The sequence below is a fragment of the Vicia villosa genome, linkage group LG2 (assembly GCF_029867415.1).
Source record: "Vicia villosa cultivar HV-30 ecotype Madison, WI linkage group LG2, Vvil1.0, whole genome shotgun sequence".
NCBI classification, from domain to species: Eukaryota; Viridiplantae; Streptophyta; class Magnoliopsida; order Fabales; family Fabaceae; genus Vicia; species Vicia villosa.
This window is the reverse complement of record NC_081181.1, coordinates 184,213,834-184,226,703: the sequence shown is the minus strand read 5'-3', so window position 1 is coordinate 184,226,703 and position 12,870 is coordinate 184,213,834. Positions and strand designations below refer to the sequence as shown.

The window sequence follows — 12,870 nt, the reverse complement described above, 5'->3', positions numbered from 1 at the left end:
AACTATGTACAGAGTTCTTTATCTATAATACATAAAAATAACTACTTTGAGGAGATTGTCGGCATTCTAAAAAACCCCACGTTTTTCTCTGCCTGCATGAAATATATTTTATTTGAATTTTTTGGGCTTTTGCTCATCTCTTGGACTTTAAGTATTTTTCGGCCCAATAAACTATGTTGCCTTTTGGTTCTTGGTCGACACTGGTTCGATTTGAGATATTTCTCCCATAACGCTTTTCCTTTCTTGTGACTGGATTTTAGCTTAGGTCAAACATCCCAACCAACAGGATGGCTTTAAATGGAAAACTTCCCACCAAAGACAGATTGTTAAGATTTGGCTTTATTAGTGAAAATAATTGTTGTTTCTGTGAGAATGAGAAATCCATGGAGCATCTCTTCTTTACATGTAATGTTGTTAATCATGTTTGGGGTGATATCCTAATGTGGATAGCCATTAGGAAAAACCCTGAAAATTGGACTAGAGAGAGCGCCTAGATGATTAGAGAAACAAAGAAAAAGGATTGAAAAAATCAAATGCTGAAAATAGCCATAGCTGAAACTATGTATGAGATTTGGAGACCCTAATTTGAAAGATAGGATTATACAAAATATTATAGTTAGATGTACTTTGCATAGGAAGTTTCAAAATCATGTGAATGTAGTGCAAAATTGTATTAATTGTTTTTGGTTAATGAAATTTAATGCTATTTAAATTTAATAATTATAGTAAAAAAGTTACGAGCTCCGATTCATTCAATTTTAATTATCGTTTTATGATTAATTAAATATCAATAAAAATTTTACTTTGATTAAATTATTTGATTTTTTCCTATAATTTCGTTAACTATTTACAGTTTCATTGCACACTTTTCTTCCTTCAATAAATAGTCAATAATTTTGATAAAATACTAACTAATATTATTTTAAATTTTTAAAATGACAAACTTAATAAAAAATAATTCTAAAAAAATGAGACTTTATTAAGAACATGGGAGTATATTTCTTAATTTCGCAACTAGTGTGAATAATGATTGCAAAACTTCATTTTAAATTAATTTTAGAGTTCACTTGTTGATTGAGATACGAGTTGCGAGTGTTGTATTAAGAACCATTACACATTTACACTTGACTGGGATTTGCATGTTACAAGCATGAACACATACGGACACCGAACACGACATCGATACGTTATAATAATTTTATAAGATAAGTAAATTGAACATAATTACAAAATTATAAATAAATTCAACATAATCACAAATGGCCGACACCAACACAGATTACTGACGCAACTTTTTTCCTGTGGTGTCACTCAGTGCCGGATATATTAGAACATATATTAGAGAACAGTCTAAGGTAAGGTCAATCTTTCCATTCAAAAAATTTGTCTATCATTTTCATCCAAAGCAAATTCATGGCAGCAAATACAATCTATAACTAGTGTATGATGTGATTAGATCAGCGTTAGCAACAAGACAGGCGTGTAACATCATCCACTATACATTGCTTGCTAAAAGAATACAATAATCATATGTTTATTATGTACATCCATGAGATCTTCTATTGATTTTTAATGGAAGTGAGTGACTATACTGACTGTTTCTTCTTAAGCTCGTCGTCAAACTTGCAACAACATAAACGGTAAAGAGACTCTGATTTTCATTGGCCGCCGAAAAAGTAGAGGACTGCTTACACTATACTGTTTGATGTCGTGGAAACTTGGAGATTCACAACATTCTGTTTGCCTCGACCATCAAAGCCTTCCCCTGTTACGAGTAAAAGAGGAGTTATGTTGTTATACAGTCTGACTTTTGGGTATCCAACATGTGCCGCCGGCGACACCAACATATGTGGTTACGTATGAAACATCATGCATAACTTCTTGAGAATTCAGAGTCAAGGGAACAAAAGTCAAGATGAAAGTGAAGCAGTTATATTATATGGAAGGGGATATATGAGAGAGAAAGAGAGACCTCATTTTGTGAGCCATTTTCAGAGGGAAACCAGTGCATGAGAACACCCAGATTCATGACAGCCGGAATCAGTTTAAACAAAAGCGGCGTTGTGACCTGTAAAACATGAATTTTATGGTTAAACAATAAGAGTGAAGGAAAGAATGGATGAACCTCTGATTGAATGAACCTTACCAGACTGAGAGCCGTTGTCCCTAAAAGGAGAAGATACATTTTCCCCTAAAATATTGTAATCGATGGTTAGCAACAGAGATCAAAAAAGTAAGGGAAAAATGACACAAATAAAAATCACCGAGAAAAGGAATGGGGAAGAATACACAAATGATTTTCGATACAATTCATATGATAAAAAATGGAAAAAGGCAAAATTTAAACAGCAAATAGATAAAAATTAATTCATATGTTCACTTATATTTTCCAACTCGTAAGTAAAAAATTCAGTTATGGGCTATTAATGCAACGTCCAAAAAATATAGTGTGATCTTTTCATAATGTGCATGCACATAAATCACCTACTGAAATCTATTTGATTAAATTTTACTAGAGAAGGCAGCCATAAAAAATCAACAGAAATTACTAAGTCTAAGCAGTGGGAAATCTGTAGTGTCAAACTTAATGGAGCAGAGACGAGAGAGGAATAGGATAAAAACCTCAACAAGATGAAGATTTGAAGCACGACCCAGCAGAACAAAAGCAAATTCTCCAATTTGAGCAAGTGAGATACCAACCTAAGTTATCATGAAGAGATGTATTTAGCATTCAAAATATGAAAGCCGGTACAGTTAACCAATATGATATAATATATATTTATTCCAAGAGGCTGTATACTTACAACAAATGCTGTCTTAAGACTATACCCAAAGGCCTTTGTAACTATAGAAACAACAGCAGTCTTAACAACAACCACCAAAATAACAGATGCAAGCAATATATCTACATGGTTCCAAAGGAACTGCACATGTATAAGCATTCCAATACTTGAGAGAAAGAGAGCTGCAAATAGGTTCCGTATTGGTTCCACCTATAGTACATAAACATAAATGTATTTCGTTAATAATGAATCCATGTCGCATAAATAGAAAACAAAAGAGAGTAAATATTAAACTTCAGTGAAGTATGTATCTAGTAATCCCGAAATAATAGATGTCTATCACAAGACATCAGAATATAGAAAATCATTAGGAGAACACTTTATGCAAAGAAAATAAGTCTGATATAAGTTGAAAGTCATCATCAACCACGAACAATACCTGGTCCAAAGTATGTTGAGCAAAGTCTGTTGTGGAAATCATAACACCAGCCATAAATGAACCGAGCTCAAGACTAAGACCAAGCTTATCACTGCACTGGAAAGTGATTTTAAAACGTTAACCAAAATGCACATCATCACAAATAATTAACTCCAGTAAACTCATATTAAGACCCATGTCACACAAGACCATGAGTTCTAAATCACTTCTCTTAAATTTTCTTACCCATGCAGATAACAAGCAGAAAGCAACGGCGGCTAGCTGATAAAGTTCATTTGTCTGGAGAATGGAATAAAAAAATATCATGAACTGCGCATAGTGTTAATAAGTTGGCAGTTAAGAAAATAAGATTTAGCCTAACCTGAGATGAGAGCCGCATCATCAGTTTGAGAAAGCGAGGAACAAACGACCAAGTCAGTATTGATGTAGCAGTGAGATACAAGGACAGTACTAGCAACCTGAAGTTAAAAACTATTAGAATGTAATAAAATATCTTCTAATATTGGTCTTTTATTTTATTGGCAACAAATATCTTAACATTATATTAGAGTATCTTAATTTACCAATTTTTTATTTATCAATAGCAAAAAGGAATTTATAAAATAACACAAAATTCAAGACAGAAAGTCCATACGGACAGACTTACAGTTTTCCCATTGAAATAATCCCTTGTAAAAGACCACTGTTACCACCCAAAACAGGGAGTAAAGCAAATAGTAAACCCACAGCACAATCCTGATATAAAGGTGGTAGAGGAAAGAATGAAATACAAGTTGAGATGAAAACTTCAGCGTACATTACTTCATGATATATTAACGAGTTAATTGTTCAAAACTCAAAAGGAAAGATACCTGAAAAATAAGAGTCCCAATTGTAACTTGAACATGAAGAGCATTGTTACTATTCCGCTCCACCAAAAACTTAATCACCTGATAAAAAGGTGAGAATAATAACTAATGAATCATTCTTGGAATCTGTTGCACCATCAATAACGATACATATTGGCTTATCAAAAAAATAACAATATGTATTGTAAGTTTCTGGAAATGGGGAGAAGGCATACCACTGCTGTGGATGACATTGAAAGAAAGGAACCAACAAAAACACCCTCAGACAGTTTTCCTCCACATAACTGCAAAGAAAATGTTCAATAAAGTTTAGCGTCGACTACAGCATAATTGTACGGAATACCACGTCAGCCAAAGTCAGACCCATACCATGGCAAGAATTCCGCAGAGGAACATGAAAATTACAATTTGGAGCAGTCCTCCAAGAACAGCAACGGGCCCCACAGCTTTTAACTGAACAGAGAAATTCCAAACAGATTATTATTATAAAAAAGGAAATGGAAAGAAAAGTTTTAGCAAGCCAGGAATAACAAACCTTTGCTAAGGAAAACTCCAGCCCCAAAGCAAAGAGAAGAAACACTACCCCAAATTGAGCGACAGTCTCAACCTGAAAAAAAACAATTAACATCATTGAGTGGCAACATGAGAAACATTACAGCTTATATTGAACTTCAAAGTTCAAAAACCCAATCAAAATTTTTTATTCTTGATGGTTTCTTTAATTGAAGGGGCAGTTAGTCATGGAATACCATAGCTTATTATATATGCAGTGTTGCTGATGTAGATCAGTTTAGCTTCAATGTAGAGGGCATCTTAGTAGTTTTCAAATGATTATTTCATTGGATTTTGCAGTAGCTACTACGTAGGCAAGATTTGTATTTTCATTCCAATATGCCTATATCCTAATCTACATACACCTTAGAGGTTAAAATCTTGAATGAACCACTAGCATACTAAACTAAAACTTATAATAAATGGAGAACCATTTAACGGCAGTTGAAACTTGTGAAAAACATCATTACAAATGGTACTCATATGTACTGTGGAGGAATCTATATTTTGAGAGACTATTATTTGTCAATTAAATTATAAAATATAGTCTTGAACCACTGCAGTAAGTGCGGCCACATATGTTTATAGAGGGCAAATCAGATTAGGCACTCTGAAAATTGATCACAGCTTGCTTCAGCTAAAAGTGAATGTGAGTCATTCAAAACAACATACCTGTACCATTTCACTAATGAATTTCAAACCCCCTGGTCCAATAAGGGAGCCTGCAAGAAGATACCCCACAATAACCTACATGTATAAAAAAAGTAGATGTAATCCAACACTCTGCATATGTCACTTATCACTGAGGTAAACTCAAATAGATCATATCATATGACTAAAATAGAACTCAAAGACGAAAAAATCAACAAGGAGACAGATGTTGTAGGAAAGAATAGTAACAACTACAGACCGGTTGCCCCAAACATGAAAAGACTATTCCACCAATGGCCGCAGAAACTATGATGACCACCAAATCTGATATTAGCCTGCACGAATGTGAAATTACTAAATTGTTGATTGTGGCCTGATGGTAAAATAAAAATAGCACAGACTGCAAAAACACAAATTTCAAAAATAAAGAGGGAAACGTTAACATCTAACAAGAACATAAACTCATAAATTTGACCTAAACGAAACAATAACTGTTCCAAATCTAAAATAAATCCATCATCGTAAGATACCTTCCTTCTTTGTTTTATGCATACAAACTCCCAGGAACAAAACAAGAAAACTATGAACCCATTTACTTTCCAAATGAAAAAAAGAAAGTAAAATAGAGAGCAACACGACTACTTGATGGTTCCCAAAACTTACAGTCTACACAGCATTAGAAATTAGCCCAGAAACAAAGAATGCTATCCAAATTTAAAGCAATTCATAACACAATTGATTATTGTTCAACTAGTTAACCAAGCTGATAAAGAATTCCCTGAATATTAAAAATAAAGTCAAAAATCAAAATGGATATCAACCTCAAATCCACTTGAAGCACAGGATATTTGGATTTCTTGTTTGACATCACGAAGACATTGTCCTGCCATGCAATAGCATAAACATGTAAGAAGGTTCAAACATGAAAAGGAGTACTGAACAACCCTGAAGGCTTCAGATTACTTTGAGCACACCTTTTTGTCAATCAAAGTTGTCACATCATCAGAATCTTCATTTTCAAGAGAGAACACATCTTGAAACTGAAATGATCTTGTGGCACTGAGGAAAATAAACATCCAAAAATAATTACAGTTATGGCATACGAATAAAGTAACATCTCAGTATCCACTGTAAATAGAAACCATGAAAGTGCAATATGTGATCATACTTTCCCTCACGCGTATCATTTCTCTTAGCTTTATCATGAGTAATTTTAGCTACAGTCTCCAATACTGCCTGCAATAGAAGACCTAAATGTCAAAACTCACCTTTTCCTTTAAAAAAATTGATGGGAATGATGATGTTTACATGCAAATCTGTTTAACTAGTGAAAAATGGTATTAGATTATCTCACAGCATACTCGGCATATTTTAAACTAATTTTAGACTACCTAGTTTTAAGTTTTATTATTAGTTCCCTTGTTTTGATTAGGTTTAGTAGTCATATTGTAGCACTACACTTGTTCTGAACCTAATTACTGGTATAAATATGACCATAGTGTTACTACATTTTTTATTACATCACCATACAAAATATCAATATAATAATCTTATCGCTTTGAGTACTGCTTCACCTTCTTTTCCTCTTTCCCAACTACAACACCAATGAAACACCAGCTAGTGTTCAATGGATTTGAAATGGATATTATCCCAGACATAAATTCATTTCATTTAATATGTATCATATAAATTTGAAATTGACAGGTATATAGTCCAGGAATCATTTATACACAATGAAACACCAGCTAGTGTTCAATGAAAATAACTACTCCAACACCACCTTTGAAAATCAGAGCATCAGACCTACCTGCTGATCAGCTACACTGTTATTGAAGCTGTTTTTATCAGGTTCTGTTAAAGAAGGAAAGGATCAATGAGAATAGTTGTGGAACAAAATAAAACAAATATATAAGCTAAATGATTCACTTTTCAAATGTTAACAATGATTCTAGAGTTTCATTTCATTTCATCTCACAAACAAACTCTAAAAGTTTAGCTAAAAATTTAAAATAAAAGAGAAGAAAGTAATAGTTCGACTATTAAATAGTAAAAGCACAGTATTATAAAAAGGGAAATGTTATTGGGAAAAGGACAGATTATATCCATGTCATATCGATATATACATCCATGGTATATACACTTAAAAATACATAAAGTATCTCTATTTAAAAGTATAAAAGGTACTCTCCGTAAGTCCTGTGAGATTAAATGTAAGACAGTGAGAGGGAAAAGCAAATCCTTGTGCATCTCTCAACATCATTTTAAGCTCAAACATGTCTCTCAACAAGTAAAGCACATCTCTCCTACTATGACTTACTGCCGATTTCTAAATTTGGAGCAGTAGTGCACCAGATCTAGATGCAATTAGTGCTCTACGATCAACTAAGAGATCTATGGCACAACAGGACTCTATTATAAAAAAACAGTGATGAACAATTAAACCTACCTACAAGCCAACCTCCGCTACTTATGCTCACTCACCTCTTTCATTTGTCGTTTCATTTACAATTCCAACCATAAATTTTTCCAAACCACTAAAAAGCTAACCCGAAGGTTCTTATGTACAGCATATTTCCTTCCATGCAAATACACGCACCCTCTCCAAGGATGGTATTGAAATTTCTAATAAGTATATCATACCATGAACGTATGAACATTTAAAAGAATACATGTTTGATGAATGCTAAACACAATGACACTCCTATGAATCTTAATGCCAAACTTCTAAATATCAGGGGCAGTCATTTTAAAATTCAAAGATGTAAAAGACTGGCACGCAAACTAAACTATCTCACAATCACTCGTTTAAATTTATCCCTGTCGTTAATTAGATGATGCAACAAAGCTCTATTGTGGAATAGATCCAAACTCATTCACATGTCTTCTCGATTTTCTCTTCTGCAATAAATTGTACAGAACTAACTTGAGATCCTAAAGCAGTACATGCACAACTATAAAGTTGTTAAAATTTCAGCTATTAACACCCTCCAATTTTAAGAACTCAAATCCCATTTTCTACGTAGTACTCACACTTCAGTGCTACACTTTAAAAATAAATATAACAAAAGATAAAATAAATTTAAATTGCAAAATTAGAAAAATGAAAAGTAAAAAAAAAAAAAAAAAAAAACCTTCAGGTGTATCGTTCTCAGAAAACTCCTTCTCAAGAACACGATCGAACATCTTAGCCAAAGTGCCATCATTGGATTCGGGTGCAGACGAATTAAGCATATTACCATAAAACCTATCTCTCGTTTCCTTATCGGATCTACCAGGAGAACAAACCCTAGCACAGATCACGATGCAGATAACGCAAAACCAGAACTCAAACACACTGCAATTTTTCTTCGCCATTTATGTGAGTTTGGGTTTAGGGTTAAATTGAGGAATTTGATTTTGCGAAAAACATGAAGATTGTTGAAATGAAAAAATGAAGATAGTGAATGAAAATGGAAATGGTCTTTGATTTTAGGCTCTTGTGTTCTCTGCTGATGTCGCTTCTCTAGATAGTAGTTGTGGCCTGTGGGTGTATGGTGACACTTTGGCTTTGAAATTATTTTGTATGTATATTTCATTAATGAGAGGCTTTTACATTAGGGGCTTTTATGTAAGCTTTTAAACTTTTATTTTTCCTTTTGACATTTTAAAAATAAAATCAAAATTAATTAATTAAATTAATGCAATTTAAGTTGGTTCAATTGGTTTCATTTTTTATAACATTTTTATTGAAATATACATACACATATAAATGATAAAAGTAGAATAAAAATTTTTAAATAATAATATAAAACAATATCAAAATTATTATAATAAATAAAAGAAAAAAAATAGAGAGGATGAGAAGATACAGAAGATGAATAAAAAAACATAATAGATGAAAAAAAAATTTTAAAAAAGTGTTATAAAAATAAGGGTTAATAGTACTTCACCTCTGTAATGTTAGCGAATTTTGTTTTTCCCCCCTCCCTACCTTTTGACAACGATTTTTTCAAAAAAAACCGTTGCCAAAACCTGCCTTTGGCAACGGTAGGGGGTAAACCGAAACACGCTCAGGGGGTAAAGTACTATTAACCCTAAAAATAAAATTGGAAGAGAGAATGATAATATAAAAATGAGATGACGTAAAATAAGGAGCATAAGAGAATGGAGATTAAAGAAAAAAATGTGAGATGTATCTTAAGAAGAAGATAAAAAGAAAGTGTGATATTGTTAGGAGAAATTAGAGAATGATGCAACTAAAACTTTAAGTGTGAGAAAAAGAAAATCGTTTGCAAATCATAAAGATAAGGCGGAATGAGTTTAAATTTGAGTTAAATGTGAATTAAGTGAAGTTTTGATTGTACAATTTAATTTGGTTAGATTGAGTTCGTAAAATACATTTAGTAAACTAAACTAAATTGCACAAATTCCTTTAAACTCAAATATATTCCAACCAAATATAATTTTATTTAATTAACAGTTTGTTATTGACAAATACGATATTGAACACCTCAATTTATAATTGTTTTATAAATATATTTATCAATAAATTCAAAATCATGCGAACAAGTTAAAAGAACTTTTGTTATAAGCTCCTTTTCCAACTTCCTAAGTTGTTTAGAAAGGAAGAAAAGCATGCCTTTTCTTTTTTTAGTAATAATAATTTTGCTTCAAAGACAAACATAAAAAATTCTTTAAAATAAGTTTGTATATGATAAAATAATATTTAAATTTTTAAAAATTGAATGTACAATTTAAAGAAAAAACTTTATTTAATTTTTCAACATGTACTATAAAGACATGCATTAACATTTCTTAGTTTTATTGGGTTTTGTGGGTTGTGCCTCTTTCTTTCGGACAATTTTCTATTTATAGGCGTTAAATTTAGTTTAGTGTTAGAATTACCATGATCTTTTTCTTTTAGAAAAAATAAATTTTATTTCTTCTAAAATCTTATTATTAAAAAAAGTAATAAAAAATAAATCCTGTTGCTATTTTTTGAAAGTTTTTTATGTATTTTTTACAGAATATTGTAAAATATTAAATGCATTTACTAATATTGAGAACAAATATTTTGAAAAGGAGTCAATAAATATTTTAAATGCTCATTCCTTCTCTAATTATAAATCAATTTAAAAAACAAATTATCCCAAATTATAAATGTAATATTAATATTTGAGAGAAGCTAATGTGTGTCCCAAAGGCACAAATTAGTGCGGTTTGGTTTGGTTCGGTTGACTTTTAAAAAAAATCCGAACCAAACCAAACCAAACTAATGCGGTTTGGTTCGAATCGGTTGGTTCGGTTTTTTACAAATATTTTATTGAGCCATACATACACATATATATGACAACATAATTTTATATTTAGACATTCATACACTAACAAATAACAACAAAACGCATCATATTTTGACAACAATTTTCCATGTAATATGTAAAAATTAAATTAGACAAAAGTGGAATATTAAACATAAAATAATAGCATAAAACAATATAAAATTATTATAATGAAACAAAAAAATAGAAGAGACGAAAGATTAGTGAAGGTGAAAAAGAAAAAGAAAAAGTGTTGAGAGATTAGAGAAGAAGATGTGCGATAAAAATGAAACTGAAATACAGAACATTTACATAAAAATGAGAAGGTGAAAAACAAAGAATATAGGAGAGTAAAAATTATAGAAGAAGAGGGAAGATGTATGTGGCAAAGAAGGTGAAATAATGTTATTAGAGATTTGAGAAGATTGAGACTGAAATTATATGTGTAAGGATGAGAAAATTGTTCGTATTCATAAGGCTAATGTATAATAGGTTTAATTTTGGGTTGGATGTGAGTTAAGTAAAATTTAGGTTGTAACATAATGCGGTTTGATTCGGTTTACAAAATACAAACCGCAAACCGAACCGAACTGTGCGATTTTGTTAAAAAATAATTCAAACTAATCCGAACCAAATGCGGTTTTTTGCGGTTTCGGTTTGATTTGGTTTGGTTTGCGGTTTTCTATTGGGTTGGTTTGGTTTTGAGCACCCCTAGATATAGTTACGCTCTAAATATTTTATTTCACACATCATTAAGCTTAAATTTTGTATCAGTCCAACTATTCTTCATCTTTGTTTACACTTCCTTCCTTTCAGCAAAACACGCATCTAGAATCAAGCTCAAAAACATAGAAAATAGAAACCTTAAGTCAATAAAACTTGCTTTCACTAAAATACACTCTCGCTGTCCACCACAATTGTTGCTCTCTATATTTTTGTTATGCTATGTTATGGTTGCCTTCTTCGTGTTCGTGTTTTCTTCCTTACTTTTCATATTTTGTTTTTAATTATCTTTTTTGTTTCTTCTTCAAAAAAATTCTTCTCGTCTTGTTAAAAAATATTTTGATGTGAGTTTTGTTTAGTTCTATTTGTTAAGTTTTCAAATTCATTCTTAAATTTCTAATGTCAAGTGTCAATTTTTATATTTGATAGTAGACATATTTTAAGATGCAATGGAAATCATATCTATGTTTTGTGTGGATTAAGAGCAACTTATAATTTGTTTGAAAAAATAGAGCATAAAATAAATTACGTAAAATATACTATTTTAAAAAAATAATAGCATAAAATACACCGAAAAAACACAATAGTGGAGAATACATTGATGTATATAATGTTTGGAAAAAATATTACAAACCGATCAACTGAACCAAATCAAACCGGTTATTTTGATTTGGTTCTATTTTTTGAAAAATGTCAACAATCAAACCAAACAAAACTGATGGAGATATCATCAGTTTAGACTTTTTTTTTTATCAAAAACTGGTCCAAACCAATCCGATTATACCCCTAACCTTTATTGTCATCTTATAATAACTTCAAAATAACATTCGCTCTGCATTAATAAAAAAAGTGTAACCTACATTTATTAATGCATGGCATATTTGTTAGATTCTCTAAAAGCATGCTCCACCTTCAAAATCTCATGATCTTCAATTAATCTATGAATCTATTTAATCAAAGAACTATTCTCTCTTTCTAGAACTTCCTTTCTCAATAGCATGTATTATATAATTTTCTCAATAGCATGTATTATATAATGGAGTCCACAATAATCTCCACCATATGCCTCCTTAGCATCTTTGTGATTTTGACACCTTCAAGAACACTCCCATAATTCTGCCATGAAAACACTATAGTGATCCATTCCTTTTGCAAAATCTCCTAGTCATGTTTCTATGTCATCTCGGATTAGGGTTGGTCTTAACTTTTTAGAAGCTCAGGAGAAATAATAAAAATAGATTTCTAAGAAAAAAACTAAAAATTAATTTAAATATTTAATTATAAAAATATTAATATTGCTATTTTTTATTATATTATAATAAAATAAATTTAATAATATTTTTTTATAAAAAACACCAATAATTTAAATTAAGTTTGAATATTGTAAGCGATTTTTGGCATTTTTTTCAAATAACTAATCAAAATTATTAAGAACTAGCATCAGGGCTCGAACCCGAGACGTCAATCTGGAAGAAAAACTCACTAACTGCTAAATTGTAAGGACACCATGCTATGCTTTTGAGACCCCTCTTATTTTGAGACTTTGGGATGTGAGTCTGCTTGCCATGGCCCAGAGC

General features: G+C 31.3%; 1 protein-coding gene across 1 annotated transcript; it reads right to left on the bottom strand.

Annotated features, from left to right (window-relative positions):
* Positions 1-1,351: 1,351 nt before the first annotated feature.
* LOC131653223 (K(+) efflux antiporter 5-like) lies at positions 1,352-8,835 on the bottom strand. The gene is made up of 20 exons (XM_058923308.1): positions 8,405-8,835; positions 7,081-7,124; positions 6,442-6,509; positions 6,248-6,332; positions 6,095-6,156; positions 5,533-5,608; positions 5,295-5,369; positions 4,606-4,677; positions 4,440-4,523; positions 4,286-4,354; positions 4,074-4,151; positions 3,869-3,957; positions 3,584-3,680; positions 3,448-3,501; positions 3,223-3,318; positions 2,805-2,993; positions 2,623-2,700; positions 2,147-2,191; positions 1,973-2,068; positions 1,352-1,765 (listed from the first exon to the last, which is right to left on the bottom strand). Exons 1-20 carry the CDS (start codon positions 8,625-8,627, stop codon positions 1,727-1,729), a joined length of 1,719 nt encoding a protein of 572 aa, XP_058779291.1. The 5' UTR covers positions 8,628-8,835; the 3' UTR covers positions 1,352-1,726.
* Positions 8,836-12,870: the final 4,035 nt, after the last annotated feature.

What these genes read in the sequence shown, in the direction of transcription:
- LOC131653223 (XM_058923308.1), bottom strand. Translation starts at nt 8,627, where the DNA reads ATGGCGAAGAAAAATTGCAGTGTGTTTGAGTTCTGGTTTTGCGTTATC. An exon ending in TGAGAACGATACACCTGAAG is followed by an intron (nt 7,125 to 8,404) that starts GTTTTTTTTTTT and finishes CTTCTTTAACAG; the next exon opens with AACCTGATAAAAACAGCTTC. An exon ending in GGACAACGGCTCTCAGTCTG is followed by an intron (nt 2,069 to 2,146) that starts GTAAGGTTCATT and finishes CATGTTTTACAG; the next exon opens with GTCACAACGCCGCTTTTGTT.